We start from the raw sequence: 17809 nt of genomic DNA on the forward strand, positions 1-17809 counted from the left end.
ACGTCGGAATCTGATTTTGTTCGAAATGTCAGTGAATCTTCTTGATTTGTTGAGATTCTCACAAAAATTTATCGGTGATCACCGTTCTCCATGTTTATGAACGTTCGGAAGCTACATCACTCGATTGTAAGTTATGATCTCGGATCGCACGTCGGAAAGCTGTTCTGTTCGAAATGTCAGTGAATCTTGATAATTTTTATCGATTTACACAAAAGTGTATCGGTGATCACCAATTTTCACGTTTATGATAGTTCGGAAACGACATCACTCGATTGTAAGGTGTGATCGCGATTCGCACATCGGAAAGCGATTCAGAACGAAATGTCAGTGAATCTGGTTAATTTGTGTCGATTCACACAAAAGTATATCGGTGATCTCCAATTTTCACGTTGATGAACGTTCGGAAACGACATCACTCGATTGTAAGGTATGATTTCGAATCGCACGTCGGAAAGCTGTTCAGTTCGAAATGTCAGTGAATCTTGTTAATTTTTATCGATTCACACAAAAGTATATCGGTGATCTCCAATTTTCACGTTTATGAACGTTCGGAAACGACATCACTCGATTGTAATGTATGATCTCGTATCGCACGTCGGAAAGCTGCTCTTTTCGAAATGTCAGTGAATGTTGTTAAATTGTATCGATTCACCCAAAAGTGTATCGGTGATCTCCAATTTTCACGTTTATGATGGTTCGGAAACGACATCACTCGATTGTAAGTTATGATCTCGAATCGCACGTCAGAAAGCGATTCTGTTCGAAATGTCATAGAATCTTGTTAATGTGTGATGACTTGAACAAAAAGTTCATCGTGATCACCGTTTTTCATGTATACGAACTTTCGGAAACGACATCACTCGATTGTAAGTTATGATCTCGAATCGCACGTCGGAAACCGATTCTGTTCGAATTGTCAGTGAATCTTGATAATTTGTAACGATTCTCACAAAAGTTTATTTGTGATCACCAATTTTCATATTTGTGAACGTTCAGAAACGACATCGTTCGATTGTCAGTTCCGGTCTCGAATCTCATTTCGGATTGCGATTCTGATAGAAATGTCGGAAAAAATTGTTGATTTGTAACGATTAACACAAAAGATTATGGCTGATTACCTATTTTCATGTTTATGAAAGATTGGAAACGTTCACCGATAAACGTCACATATCAACAATTTTACAGACATTTAGTATCGCAATCCGAAGGGCCATTTGAGATCTGCACTGACAATCGAGCGATGAAAACGTTTCCGAACGTTCATAAACATGAAGATTGGTGATCACCGATACACTTTTGTGTGAATCGATAAAAATTAAACAGATTCACTGACATTTCGTTCTGAATCGCTTTCCGATGTGCAAATCGAGATCATACATTACAATCGAGTGATGTCGTTTCCGAACGTTCATAAACGTGAAAATTGGAGATCACCGATATACTTTTGTGTGAATCGACACAAATTAACCAGATTCACAGACATTTCGTTCTGAATCGCGTTCCGATGTGCGAATCGCGATCACACCTTACAATCGAGTGATGTTTCCGAACCATCATAAACGTGAAAATTGGTGATCACCGATAAACTTTTGTGTAAATCGTTAAAAATTAACAAGATTTACTGACATTTCGAACTGAACAGCTTTCTGACGTGCGATTCGAGATCATACCTTACAATCGAGTGATGTCGTTTCCGACCGTTCATATACATGAAAATCGGTGTTCACCGATACACTTTTGTATGAATCGATAGAAATTAACAAGATTCACTGACATTTCGTTCTGAATCGCTTTCCGATGTGCGAATCGAGATCATACCTTACAATCGAGTGATGTCGTTTCCGAATGTTCATAAACATGAACATTGGTGATCACCGATACACTTCTGCGTGAATCGATAAAAATTAACAAGATTCACTGACATTTCGAACTGAAGAGCTTTCTGACGTGCGATTCGAGATCATACCTTACAATCGAGTGATGTCGTTTCCGACCGTTCATATACATGAAAATTAGTGTTCACCGATGCACTTTTGTATGAATCGATAGACATTAACAAGATTCACTGACATTTCGTTCTGAATCGCTTTCCGATGTGCGAATCGAGATCATACCTTACAATCGAGTGATGTCGTTTCCGAACGTTCATAAACATGAACATTGGTGATCACCGATACTGCGTGAATCGATAAAAATTAACAAGATTCACTGACATTTCGAACTGAAGAGCTTTCTGACGTGCGATTCGAGATCATACCTTACAATCGAGTGATGTCGTTTCCGACCGTTCATATACATGAAAATTAGTGTTCACCGATACACTTTTGTATGAATCGATAGACATTAACAAGATTCACTGAGATTTCGTTCTGAATCGCTTTCCGATGTGCGAATCGAGATCATACCTTACAATCGAGTGATGTCGTTTCCGAACGTTCATAAACATGAACATTGGTGATCACCGATACACTTCTGTGTGAATCGATAAAAATTAACAAGATTCACTGACATTTCGAACTGAACAGCTTTCTGACGTGCGATTCGAGATCATACATTACAATCGAGTGATGTCGTTTCCGACCGTTCATATACATGAAAATTGGTGTTCACCGATACACTTTTGTATGAATCGATAGAAATTAACAAGATTCACTGACATTTCCTTCTGAGTCGCTTTCCGATGTGCGAATCGAGATCATGCCTTACAACCGAGTTATGTCGTTTCCGAACGTTCATAAACATGAAGAACGGTGATCACCGATAGATTTTTGTGAGAATCGCAACAAATCAAGAAGATTCACTGACATTTCGAACAAAATCCGATTCCGACGTGCGATTCGAGATCATAACTTACAATCGAGTGATGTCATTTCCGAACGTTCATAAACGTGAAAATTGGTGATCACCGATACACTTTTGTGTGAATCGATACAATTTAACAACATTCACTGACATTTCGAACAGATCAGCTTTCCGACGTGCGATCCGAGATCATTACTTACAATCGAGTGATGTCGTTTCCGAACGTTCATAAACATGAAAATTGGTGATCACCGATACACTTTAGTGTGAATCGATACAATTTAACAACATTCACTGACATTTCGAACAGAACAGCTTTCCGACGTGCGATTCGAGATCATAACTTACAATCGAGTGATGTCGTTTCCGAACGTTCATAAACGTGGAAATTGGAGATCACCGATACACTTTTGTGTGAATCGACACAAATTAACAAGATTTACTGACATTTCATTCTGAATCGCTTTCCGACGTGTAATGATCTCGAATCGCCCGTCGGAAAGCGATGCTGGTCGAAATGTCAGTGAATGTTGTTAAATTGTATCGATTCACACAAAAGTGTATCGGTGATCACCAATTTTCACGTTTATGATCGTTCGGAAACGACATCACTGGAATGTAAGGTGTGATCTCGATTCGCACATCGGAAAGCGATTCAGAACGAAATATCAGTGAATCTTGTTAATTTTTATCGATTTACACAAAAGTGTATCGGTGATCACCAATTTTCACGTTTATGATGGTTCGGAAAGGTCATCACTCGATTGTAAGGTGTGATCGCGATTCGCACATCGGAAAGCGATTCAGAACGAAATGTCAGTGAATCTGGTTAATTTGTATCGATTCACACAAAAGTATATCGGTGATCTCTAATTTTCACGTTTATGAACGTTCGGAAACGACATCACTCGATTGTAATGTATGATCTCGATTCGCACATCGGAAAGCGATTCAGAACGAAATGTCAGTGAATCTTGTCAATTTGTGTCGATTCACACAAAAGTGTATCGGTGATCACCAATTTTCATGTTTATGGACGTTCGGAAACGACATCACTCGATTGTAAGGTATGATTTCGAATCGCACGTCGGAAAGCTGTTCAGTTCGAAATGTCAGTGAATCTTATTAATTTTTATCGATTCACACAAAAGTGTATCGGTGATCACCAATGTTCATGTTTATGAACGTTCGGAAACGACATCACTCGATTGTAAGTTATGATCTCGATTTGCACATCGGAAAGCGATTCAGAACGAAATGTCGGTGAATCTTGTTAATTTCTATCGATTCACACAAAAGTGAATCGGTGATCACCCATTTTCATGTTTATGCACGTTCGGAAACGACATAACTCAATTGTAAGTCATGATCTCGAATCGCACGTCGGAAAGCTGCTATTTTCGAAATGTCAGTGAATGTTGTTAAATTCTATCGACACACACAAAAGTGTATCGGTGATCTCCAATTTTCACGTTTATGAACGTTCGGAAACGACATAACTCGATTGTAATTTATGATCTCGAATCGAAATGTCATGGAATATTGTTAATTTGTCATGAATTGAACCAAAATTTTATTGGTGATCACCCATCTTCATGTTTATGAACGTTCGGAAACGTTTTCATCGCTCGATTGTCAGTTCAGATCTCAAATGGCCCTTCGGATTGCGATACTAAATGTCTGTAAAATTGTTGATATGTGACGTTTATCGGTGAACGTTTCCAATCTTTCATAAACATGAAAATAGGTAATCAGCCATAATCTTTTGTGTTAATCGTTACAAATCAACAATTTTTTCCGACATTTCTATCAGAATCGCAATCCGAAATGCGATTCGAGACCGGAACTGACAATCGAACGATGACGTTTCTGAACGTTCACAAATATGAAAATTGGTGATCACAAATAAACTTTTGTGAGAATCGTTACAAATTATCAAGATTCACTGACAATTCGAACAGAATCGGTTTCCGACGTGCGATTCGAGATCATAACTTACAATCGAGTTATGTCGTATCCGAACGTGCATAAACATGAAAATTGGTGATCACCGATACACTTTCGTATGAATCGATAGAAATTAACAAGATTCTCCGACATTTCGTTCTGAATCGCTTTCCGATGTGTGAATCGAGATCATAACTTACAATCGAGTGATGTCATTTACGAACGTTCATAAACGTGAAAATTGGTGATTACCGATACACTTTTGTGTGTATCGATACAATTTAACAACATTCACTGACATTTCGAACAGAACAGCTTTCCGACGTGCGATCCGAGATCATTTCTTACAATCGAGTGATGTCGTTTCCGAACGTTCATAAACGTGAAAATTGGAGATCACCGATATACTTTTGTGTGAATCGACACAAATTAACCAGATTCACAGACATTTCGTTCTGAATCGCGTTCCGATGTGCGAATCGCGATCACACCTTACAATCGAGTGATGTTTCCGAACCATCATAAACGTGAAAATTGGTGATCACCGATAAACTTTTGTGTAAATCGATAAAAATTAACAAGATTTACTGACATTTCGAACTGAACAGCTTTCTGACGTGCGATTCGAGATCATACCTTACAATCGAGTGATGTCGTTTCCGACCGTTCATATACATGAAAATCGGTGTTCACCGATACACTTTTGTATGAATCGATAGAAATTAACAAGATTCACTGACATTTCGTTCTGAATCGCTTTCCGATGTGCGAATCGAGATCATACCTTACAATCGAGTGATGTCGTTTCCGAATGTTCATAAACATGAACATTGGTGATCACCGATACACTTCTGCGTGAATCGATAAAAATTAACAAGATTCACTGACATTTCGAACTGAAGAGCTTTCTGACGTGCGATTCGAGGTCATACCTTACAATCGAGTGATGTCGTTTCCGACCGTTCATATACATGAAAATTAGTGTTCACCGATACACTTTTGTATGAATCGATAGACATTAACAAGATTCACTGACATTTCGTTCTGAATCGCTTTCCGATGTGCGAATCGAGATCATACCTTACAATCGAGTGATGTCGTTTCCGAACGTTCATAAACATGAACATTGGTGATCACCGATACACTTCTGTGTGAATCGATAAAAATTAACAAGATTCACTGACATTTCGAACTGAACAGCTTTCTGACGTGCGATTCGAGATCATACATTACAATCGAGTGATGTCGTTTCCGACCGTTCATATACATGAAAATTGGTGTTCACCGATACACTTTTGTATGAATCGATAGAAATTAACAAGATTCACTGACATTTCCTTCTGAGTCGCTTTCCGATGTGCGAATCGAGATCATGCCTTACAATCGAGTTATGTCGTTTCCGAACGTTCATAAACATGAAGAACGGTGATCACCGATAGATTTTTGTGAGATTCGCAACAAATCAAGAAGATTCACTGACATTTCGAACAAAATCCGATTCCGACGTGCGATTCGAGATCATAACTTACAATCGAGTGATGTCATTTCCGAACGTTCATAAACGTGAAAATTGGTGATCACCGATACACTTTTGTGTGAATCGATACAATTTAACAACATTCACTGACATTTCGAACAGAACAGCTTTCCGACGTGCGATCCGAGATCATTACTTACAATCGAGTGATGTCGTTTCCGAACGTTCATAAACATGAAAATTGTCGATCACCGATACACTTTAGTGTGAATCGATACAATTTAACAACATTCACTGACATTTCGAACAGAACAGCTTTGCGACGTGCGATTCGAGATCATAACTTACAATCGAGTGATGTTTCCGAACCATCATAAACGTGAAAATTGGTGATCACCGATAAACTTTTGTGTAAATCGATAAAAATTAACAAGATTTACTGACATTTCGAACTGAACAGCTTTCTGACGTGCGATTCGAGATCATACCTTACAATCGAGTGATGTCGTTTCCGACCGTACATATACATGAAAATCGGTGTTCACCGATACACTTTTGTATGAATCGATAGAAATTAACAAGATTCACTGACATTTCGTTCTGAATCGCTTTCCGATGTGCGAATCGAGATCATACCTTACAATCGAGTGATCTCGTTTCCGAATGTTCATAAACATGAACATTGGTGATCACCGATACACTTCTGCGTGAATCGATAAAAATTAACAAGATTCACTGACATTTCGAACTGAACAGCTTTCTGACGTGCGATTCGAGATCATACCTTACAATCGAGTGATGTCGTTTCCGACCGTTCATATACATGAAAATTGGTGATCACCGATACACTTCTGTGTGAATCGATAAAAATTAACAAGATTTACTGACATTTCGAACTGAAGAGCTTTCTGACGTGCGATTCGAGATCATACCTTACAATCGAGTGATGTCGTTTCCGACCGTTCATATACATGGAAATTGGTGTTCACCGATACACTTTTGTATCAATCGATAGAAATTAACAAGTTTCACTGACATTACGTTCTGAATTGCTTTCCGATGTGCGAATCGAGATCATACATTACAATCGAGTGATGTCATTTCCGAACGTTCATAAACGTGAAAATTGGTGATCACCGATACACTTTTGTGTGAATCGATACAATTTAACAACATTCACTGACATTTCGAACAGAACAGCTTTCCGACGTGCGATCCGAGATCATAACTTACAATCGAGTGATGTTGTTACGTCGTGTGGTTTAATGCCCGGATTTTTAGAGAGAGACAAATTATCTAACGAAATACTGACAATACGATTCACGGCTAGGGACGGTAAGAAAGAAACTTTTTAGAGCAGCCCGCTTGGTATGACAGGGATTTACCCTGGTCGCGGTTGGTTAGTTTACCGACTGCTGGAAATGTGGAACTCTACTTGACCGATTGAATTGATACAGACTGAATTACCGTCCGCAGTATGCTCGATGGTCGGTAACCGGAAGAATTTATTTGTCCAGAAAAATGATACACGGGGTACGACGCGTAGCCTTATTTTAGATCTCGTATTTGAGAAGGTGAGATTTTCCCCCTCAGGACCGAAACCTATGCTCGTGAGATATTTACCGGATGACCTTTTCAGAATAAAAATAAAATAAAACTCACTTACCGTTTAGTTATTCTTCGACGGATGAGTTAATCGATTGTTATTACTTCGATGTCGATTGGTGTTGATGGTCGGGAAACGGTCGATGCCTCCGTGATGTTTTTACAATCGGGGTGGTATTCTTCTCGTTGAGTGAAGATCGATGAACCGACCAAACGTCCCAATGAGAATGGCGAATTAGCGTCGATGATGAAGATGCTCTTCCGAATGATAACGTCGGAAACGACGCGAATTTTACTCGGACCCGATTTTAACACCAAATTATAAAAACCATAAACTTCCCCTAGGGAAAAGAAAGGTTGGGACAAGTACATTGATGGTCCCTCGTTTGCTGATAATTCCACCCATAAAAAAAACTTTAAACAAAATATTTTTTTAATTGTAAAAAAAATTATTTCATAAAAAAAAATACAGAACAATTCGAAAAAAATTTTACAGATCTTGAAAAAACGTTATATTAAAAAAAAACTAATCTGCATCTATTTTTTAACGTGTCAAAAGAATCAAATAACAAGTAAAAAATAATAAACCGAACAATCGCCCTTGAAATCATTTTGGAAACCGATGCCTCATTCTTCTTATTTGATTCGAACAGCTAAATCAATTGAAAAAAATCCCATCTAATTTACGTGCAACATTAAAATTTATTATATCAATTCGAGGCCAAGTATTTTCTAATGAATTGAAAAAAATTACCATTTGAATTACGTGCAGCACTAAAATTTATGATATCAATCGGTGGACAAGTATTTTATTAGTAACTCCAAACTTTGACATTATTGAATTGTTCTAAGAAGCTTTCAAATCCAAAAGAATCACATGCAAGCTAGTCATTTCTTACTCTATGGTGGCAGAGACTTATAAGAAAATCGATTCTTCTCAGACTTTCAGGATCCTCTGGTATTATTCACAAAATTGGACGTCGATTGGATCCATACAAATTATGTTTAAATAAGTGTTAAAAGTACTTGTCCGGCCCATCACATTCCGTTTAAATTGTTTATCCAAATAAAAGTCAGGGCTTGTCTAGAACTGATGGATCACAAGTATTCATGCAGAGAGAATTGAGAGAATTATCTTCAAGTAATTTTTACTTAATTGCACTAATTTAATAAAAAACGGAAACAAATTATTCCGCAATATAGAAGGGATATTATTGTGCATTGATAAATGAAAAAAATTGTACATAATGTATATGTTCAAGCTTCCAAAATAACTCTGCAGTTTACATTCGATGACGGCAATTTTTACTTCCCACTTATTCTTCCAGCGAACGAGTTCCATTCGGAATAAGAACTAACCTATACTATTATTAAGAACATTAAATTAATAATGAATCGCATTTCAACAAACTTTTAACGACATTCTGCCGTGCCATTTCGTTTTTTTATGATTGATTCTTTATTGAATGAATAGTGATGGGCCGGACAAGTACTTTTAACACTTATTTAAACATAATTTGTATGGATCCAATCGACGTCCAATTTTGTGAATAATACCAGAGGATCCTGAAAGTCTGAGAAGAATCGATTTTCTTATAAGTCTCTGCCACCATAGAGTAAGAAATGACTAGCTTGCATGTGATTCTTTTGGATTTGAAAGCTTCTTAGAACAATTCAATAATGTCAAAATTTGGAGTTACTAATAAAATACTTGTCCACCGATTGATATCATAAATTTTAGTGCTGCACGTAATTCAAATGGTAATTTTTTTCAATTCATTAGAAAATACTTGGCCTCGAATTGATATAATAAATTTTAATGTTGCACGTAAATTAGATGGGATTTTTTTCAATTGATTTAGCTGTTCGAATCAAATAAGAAGAATGAGGCATCGGTTTCCAAAATGATTTCAAGGGCGATTGTTCGGTTTATTATTTTTTACTTGTTATTTGATTCTTTTGACACGTTAAAAAATAGATGCAGATTAGTTTTTTTTTAATATAACGTTTTTTCAAGATCTGTAAAATTTTTTTCGAATTGTTCTGTATTTTTTTTTATGAAATAATTTTTTTTACAATTAAAAAAAAATTTTGTTTAAAGTTTTTTTTATGGGTGGAATTATCAGCAAACGAGGGACCATCAATGTACTTGTCCCAACCTTTCTTTTCCCTAGGGGAAGTTTATGGTTTGATATCACGTCTTTTTTTTCAAAAGATCCTTATTTCTGTTCAGATGACTATAATATTTTAGTTTAAATTTCTATGAATTATTTGCTTAGTACATTTTTATAGATTACATTCTCATACGAACATTTTTTTATGGGACAATCTTTTTCATGAAATTATCAGCAAATAAGGGACCATCAATGTACTTTTCACAATCTTATTTTCCCTAGGTATGATGTTCGGCTTATAAAGTTGGTTTCCACCATAGAAAACCAATTTTTCGTAAAAATTGTAGAGAAATTATTTCGTCACAAGTCTGCCCTTGAACTTTGGCGATTTTTTCTCTTATACTCTAATATGTTATGCCTATTAGGAACTCAACAGCATGGAGGAATCCGGGACGAGGTCCGAGAAATTATTTTCGGTTTATAATGTTGGTTTCCACGTAAAAGACCAATTTTTCTTCAAAATTGTACTGAAAATATTTAGGCACTGGTTTGGTCTTGGACTTTGGTGATTTTTCTCCTTATCTTCTAATATGTTTTGTCTATTGGGAACCCAAGAGCATGAAGAAATGCGTGTTGTGGGCCGTAATATGATTTTCGGCCTATAACGTTGGTTTCCACGAAAAACAACAAATTTCTCGTCAACATTGTACAGAAAATATTCCGTCACAGGTCTGTCCATGGACTTGGGCTATTTTTTTTCTTCTACTCTAATATGCTATGCTTATTGGGAACCCAAGAGAATGGTAGAAAGCGGGTTGGGGGCCGAGATATGATTTTCGGCTTATAACGTTGGTTTCCACAAAAAAGGACCTATTTTTCGTCAAAATTGTACTGGAAATATTTCGGCACTGGTTTTTTCTTCCACGTTGGTGATTTTCCCCCTTATCTTCTCATATGTTTTGTGTAATAGGAACCCAAAAGAGTGAAGAAATGCGTCTCGTGGGCTGTAATATGATTTTCGGCTTATAACGTTGGTTTCCGCGATAAAAGATCTATTTTTCGGCAAAATTGTACTGGAAATATTTTGTCACCGGTCTGTCCTTGGCCTTTGGCAATTTTTTCCAAGTCTTTGAACGAAGAAAGAACTGACGTAAAGATATCCTTAATAGAACAGATTTTATTTATCCCTTTTCTTCAAAATTCAAATGAAAGAACACGGAAAATCCAACAGATTTGCCCACTTTAAATGTCGCTTTTGCATTCTGAATCTAGAGATTTCATCTCATCCAAAATGTGCCCCCAGTGAAATATATTTCCAAAGTTTGCAAGTGGCCGCTGAAGTCCAATTATCCACAGTTTGATAGTTGCTGAAAAAAAGTACCCGAAAACTTCTAACATTTATTATGCCAGAACTCAAAGCAGCAAAAAAACTAAGCGAACTTAATTCATCGGAGCAACAGAATTCAAAGACGTTTAAGGTACCTGCATTGGTTTTGGAGGAAAACCATTTCAGGACAATTCAGAAATGAATTTAGAAATTCAAAAACTCAGAATAGAGTAGAAAAAGGAAAATTGAAGTATTTAGGAAAGCAGCAGACTTTTGTGATGAATTTTCTAGATTACATGATACGGTTGGAGTAAATGATTTGAATGATTGGCACACATGCTGCAACACAGAAATATCAAAGTTTGGAAGTATTCGCTGTATATCAGTCATACAAACTTCAATACTATTTGAAAAGGAACACTTAAAAACTTGCATTTACCTTACATATTACCATAATCAAAGATAAGGGGTGATCCGTCGCATATATATTTATCCACAGAAATTTCAGAGTTCGCAGGTATCTGCTGCGGTTCAATGTATCTGCGCAATGAGCTTCGAAGACAGCAATTTCAAATCTATCCATAAATGAGCAACTGAAGACTTTTATAATCAATTTTTTAATTAGAATAACTACACACTATACTAAGACCAGACTTTTTTTTGAAAATCTGATTTATAAAATGTGCAATTCAAGATCATGGTTAGAAACCTCTCGAATCATGTTACCACAATCATCATGAAGGAGTAGAAATTCATAAGACACATATTAGGCAACGAATTAATAATATGAATCGATCCGCTGCAAACTGATGGGTTGAAAACAAGGATCGGAGAGGGCAGAGCCAATCTGAATATCAAGCAAATTATGGGGATGTTTAAAAATAATGACAACACAAGATATAAATTAGAAAACATTTATTCAATTGAAGTTACTAATATTCTTACAGTTGCGAGTATTTTAGTTCTATTTATTCGTATATATAACCTTGACATATAACCACGCCACTGACGATATATTCGCACTGGACAATATTTTTCGTACTCTGGTTTAATTGAAGGATTATATCAGTTAACAATTATTTCCAATCGAACGAAATAATGAAATCTTGAAAAGTTTCGTTGACATATGCATCGCGCATTTTTTATATTCTTTTTCACACACACATCACAGACTACATTTACGCGGCCGCTTTGATACCGGTTTAATATATCACAAATAACAACATAAATAGTAATCTGCACTTCTTTAGATGATGAAAATTATTTTTTTATTTATCCCGCACGCACTTCGTAATGTCGAAACTCCATTCTTACGATCAAAAACTGACACATGGTTTGTACCCATATTGAAACGGCACTCCCTTTTTTACTACACACAAAATGATATTTGAATCACGCGCCACGCGAGCTTGTACTCAGCCGCTCGACGCGACTCTCCGTGGCTCGGCGTAAAGGCTATTGCTTTAATAAGAAAAACTCTTTTCTCTCGTAATTACTTTCATTTTATGTTTTAAATAACCCAATTAATTTCATTTTGATACAAGGCAGGATCCAATTAAACAAAACAAATTAAAAAGTCGGTGTCAAAAGCAATAGTAAGCGTTCAGGGAAAACTTGTCCAGAAAAGTCCAATTACACACTGGATCCAACGGAAATGGCCAGTCGCAATCAAGCTATTGGTTCCAGGAGAAATAATCATTGAAACGATCAGAAATTATCAATTTAACAATAACAAAAAGAAAATTTGATTTATTTAATTTAGAAAAAGGAAAATATGATTCTTTGGTCGTTAAAAACATTTCTTTTAACACAGTGATCACTAAGTTTACAAAAGCGAGGGAAAACAGCCTCTAGTTTGTCCAATTACAGTTCGAGCGGGAATTGGAGAACCAATCCCAGAATTTAGCAATCGAAACTCTGGTTCGAGATTATTTTCTAAGCGAATCAAAGTCCAAGTTATTTTTAGAGTGAATTATGATCATTATTCCTTTGTCTAAATCAGTATAAAAGGCCGTGCGGAGCAGCAACGGCAGCTCATTCTTGAATCAGCTCTCGCTTCGAATACAGAGGTAGTGACTCTGGAAGACAAGCTCCAACAAACCAACACCCTATAAAATTCCAAATTTCACGCCGAGAGGGAGGGGATTGTGCGATTCCGTACGATCTGCAGATTCGAGGGTGAAATTCCTTTCCAATCACGCCGAGAGGGAGGGGACTGAGCGATTCCGTTCAGGCCAAATATTCGAGGGTGATTTCCAATTCATTCAGTTAGAGAGGGAGGGGACCTTGCGATTCCGTGGGGTCTGAAGATTCTCTAACTTGATCCATCTTTCCTATGCTAAAGAGGGAGGGGACGGTGCGATTCCGTACGGTCTGCAGATTCTTGGCATAGGCCCCTTTTCCTCAACCCATTTTTGATTTTATTTTGTTGGAAGCAAAAGTTTAGTTTAATTCGAAAATAAAAGCTTCATGATCCTCTTGGAGGCGAGAACTGATTCCATTCTCCAAATTATTTCAATTATATAACAGAGACAAAACTTAGATAGAAAAAGAAAATTTATTTTTGTTTGTCCAAAAATTAATCAATCTCAGTTGATTTGTATCGAGCGAGTCCGCAAAGATCATATAAAATTGTATAGAAGCAGAGAATTAGTCGGATTGATTAAATAAAAAAAAAAAAAAAAAATTTAGGCATTAATTTCTGAGCTCACAGACCAGAATTGATAAGGATTAGCAAAAGAGAGCAGAAATAATTAAAATTGGACAAGTTTCTTGACGTAAGAGAGCGACACCACGCATAAATTGGACAAGTTTATTGAAATTGGGCAGGTATTATCATTTACACCACAAAACACCAACGATTTGCACCGCATTAACATTTGTTCAACCAAATTATTTTGAATAAACACGATTGTTATATTTTCAAACACAAATTCTTAATCTCTCGTTCATTTCATGCCTGCTCCTAAATTTTTAGTAGCTCGAAAACACGCGTAGCGGGTCACGGCTAAAAGCGTACCGTTACAACTTGGCGCCCAACGTGGGGCAGGCATTGCAAAAGGAACGTGAGAATAAAAAAAAAAAAAAAAAAAAAAAAAAAAAATTTTTTTTGTTTCTTTTTTATGAGAATTGCTTGAGTCCTTGAAATGGCCGATACAAACAAAATGGAGGAAGTCATCACAGATTCTGGACTCCAGAACCCAAAAACGGAAGTTCAAACACATGATTTCACAACCACGCTTCCGCCTCCCGGAGCGGGTGATATTTTTAATGAGTCAAGGGGTATCTTTGCTGACGATTTAGACGAGGACATTGACAAAGTAGAGAATCGATTAGACGAATTCGGCACGCCGAAGTCGGACCGTGGCAAAATTGAGTTTGGGGAGGCAAACAACCAATTGCTAGTTAATTTGATGGAGGCGATGCACGAAATGAAATCGCAGGTTCAAAGTATGGCGAATGAGATCCCAAAAATAACCAGGCCCACACTGAATTAAGGGCCGAATTCTCGGAAAGATTTACCGTCATGCAGGCTAAAATTGCATCCGACGTACATCAAATCTACGAGCCGATCAAACGCCATGTGACTGGTCTCACAAGATTCGTCCAAGAGAACGAGGCAAAAAGCGCCGTAGTCGAATGGCTCATGGCTCAAATGCAGTTAGATGTGAATGCGATACGAAAAAGAGTCGAAAATCTTGAGAACACGGATAAACTCTGCAGCCCAAAAACCGAGAGCACGCGAATCGTTCCGAAACCCGAAGTTGAGGAAGAAGAATCGGACGACAGTGAGGGACATCGAGAAACAAAAATATCTCACCACGATACCATGCCTCTAAACCATAAAATTAAAATAAAGGCACCAACGTACGATGGGTCGAAGGAAAAACGACCGATGAAATTCATCAGGGAGTTTCGAAAATATTGTGAGGTGATAAACCCCACTTTCACAGAAATGAAATATCTGATCGGGCAGTGCCTCGAAAAAACAGCCCAAGAATGGTGGGTCCTCGTAGAAGAGGAAATAGATGACTTCGAGGACGTAGAAACCAAATTCATAAATCGATTTTGGAGCTATGAGGTGCAAAGGAAGGTCCGCAAGGAACTCGAATTCGGGAAATATCCCGAGAAAAGCAAAATGACCAAGGTCGAGTATGCCACTCGAACGTTTGGAACGGCTAGGGATTTGATTCCACCGCCATCTGACAAAGATATTGTGGCTTCTTTGTCACAACATTTCACGGAGGAAATAAGGGCCACAATCATAAGCCGAGGTTTCTTAAATCTCGAGCAATTGATCGAATTCCTCGAAAAATTGGACCAGAGTGGTCCAGTAAACACGGGAATTGAGGAGGAAACACCTCCAAAAGTTCAGAGTCACAAAAATAATAGTGACAAAAATGAACCAAGGCCATTTAAAATGCCGCAAAACGGGGGTTACCAAAACCAAAACTGGAAACAAAATGGTCAACCAAACAATAATTGGCAACGAAACAATAGTGGTAACAATGGAGGATACAATAACAACAATTGGAACCACCAACAAAGTAGAAATTTCAACCAACAGGGTTACCAACAAAACAATAACCAACGACCGAACAATGGGTATTCCAACCAACGGCCGAAGGACGGAAATTTCCGCAACAACCAACAAAACTGGGGAAATAATTATAACAATCGACCTCCCTATAATCCCAACTACCAAAATCGAAATTCAAGTCCACCTAACCAAAATAACGGCTCGCCATACGACAACGAACCCAAACAACAAGCGATTCAAACCATAGAGGCGAAAGTTGAACCTCAACCATCGACCTCGAAGGCGGGAAATGCGTAGGCGTTGTACCCGTGCTTTTTAGAAATTTCAAAAACAAAAATGACCAAAATATGCGAGGTACAACGAAAAATGAAATTAATGAAGAATACACGATGCAAGAGGCAACAAAATGGTACCTCAATGGCGAAAAACGCTTAAATCGTGATAATGAGTTTCCCATTAATACAATCTTCACGGATACCCGTGAATTCTTGTTAGGAGAGGAAATAAATGGGGAGGCAGTCCCGATTATAGAATGCCCAGAAATTTACGCGAAAATCGAGGGGATTCCGGTAACTGCACTTATAGATTCTGGTTCTAAAGTGACTACGATTTCGGAGGAATTCTATTTGGAAAATAAAGAAGTTTTAAAAAACTGTCCTCTTTTGCCAGTAACAGGAGTTACGGTAAAAGGGGCAATAAAAGGTAAAATGACTAAGATAAAGCATCAGATTATGGCTGTTACAGAAATTGGAAAAATCAAAACTTACGTGAAATATTTAATTGTGCCTGGCTTAATTAGGGATGTGTTGCTAGGGGTAGATGCCCTACAACCCTTAAAAAGTTTAATAGACCTGGGAGAGATGTCTCTCCAGGTCAAATACAATGAAGAAATTGAAATAATTCCCGCAGTAGGGAAAATTGAAAAAGAAAAAATTGGAGAATTAGAAATTAAAGAAAAAGAGAGTAATGTCGTTGTTAAAGAAGAGATAAAAAATAAAAATGAGAATGAAGTTAAGGAAGAGAATGAAAAAAATAAAGGAGAAATTAAAAATGAAAAAGTTATTGATGAAGATGAAGTTGAGGAGAATGTTGTGAAAAAAGAAGACAGTGAAGTAAGGGAGGGAGAATTAAAAAGGAAAATCAAAGATGAAGAAATTGTGGGAGAAATTAAAAATGAAGAGAATGAAAATGAAGCTAATGGGGAGAATAAAAGTTATGTAAAAAAAGAAATCAAAAATGAAGAAGTTAAAGGCGATGAAACAATTGTTGAAGAAGAAACAATAGAAAAACAAATCAAAAAAGAGAATATTGTTGAGAAGGGAGAAGTTGAGTTAAAAGTTGAAGTAGTTATTGAAAAAGGGGAAATTAATGAAAAATCAGGAGTAGAAAAGAATAATGAGTTTAAGGAGACTGTGAGAAGAAAAGTTATTAAGCCAGTGCAAAGTTTAGAGAAAATTATAGTTCAGCCAGTACATAATCTGATGTACAATCGAGAAAATAATGAAGAAGTCACAATAGAGGAAATAAACGAAATCGTAGATCACACAGAACTCTCCGAAAAAGAAAAAGAAACCCATAGGCAAGTTTTATGGAATAGAAGGAATGTTTTTCGAAAAAGTACAGGTAGAATCTCGGTTTACGAACACGAGCTAAATATTACGACGGATAAACCGATCGTTGCTCACGCTTACGAGGTTCCATTAATGCATCGGGAAAAAGTGGATAAAGAAATTGAGAAGTTGTTAGATTATGGGATTATTCAAAGATCTAGTAGTCCGTGGATCAATCCGATTATACCAGTAATAAAAAAGGACGGTTCAGTCAGGTTATGTCTAGATGCGAGGAAATTAAATCAGGTCATGGAGGAGGATCATGAATCCGTCCCAAATATCGAAGAAGTATTTCAAAAATGTCATACAGCAAAAGTCATGACAACGCTCGATCTAACGAATAGTTTTTGGCAAATTCCTCTGCATCCAAATTCAATGAAATATACG

General features: G+C 37.1%; 1 protein-coding gene across 1 annotated transcript; it reads left to right on the plus strand.

Annotated features, from left to right (window-relative positions):
* The first annotated feature begins 14798 nt into the window (after positions 1-14798).
* LOC122418609 (homeobox protein 2-like) lies at positions 14799-16109 on the plus strand. The gene has a single exon (XM_043432880.1). It carries the CDS (start codon positions 14799-14801, stop codon positions 16107-16109), a length of 1311 nt encoding a protein of 436 aa, XP_043288815.1.
* The last annotated feature ends 1700 nt before the right edge of the window (positions 16110-17809 follow it).

This window comes from Venturia canescens, unplaced genomic scaffold (assembly GCF_019457755.1).
Source record: "Venturia canescens isolate UGA unplaced genomic scaffold, ASM1945775v1 PGA_scaffold_15__1_contigs__length_3012046, whole genome shotgun sequence".
NCBI classification, from domain to species: domain Eukaryota; kingdom Metazoa; phylum Arthropoda; class Insecta; order Hymenoptera; family Ichneumonidae; genus Venturia; species Venturia canescens.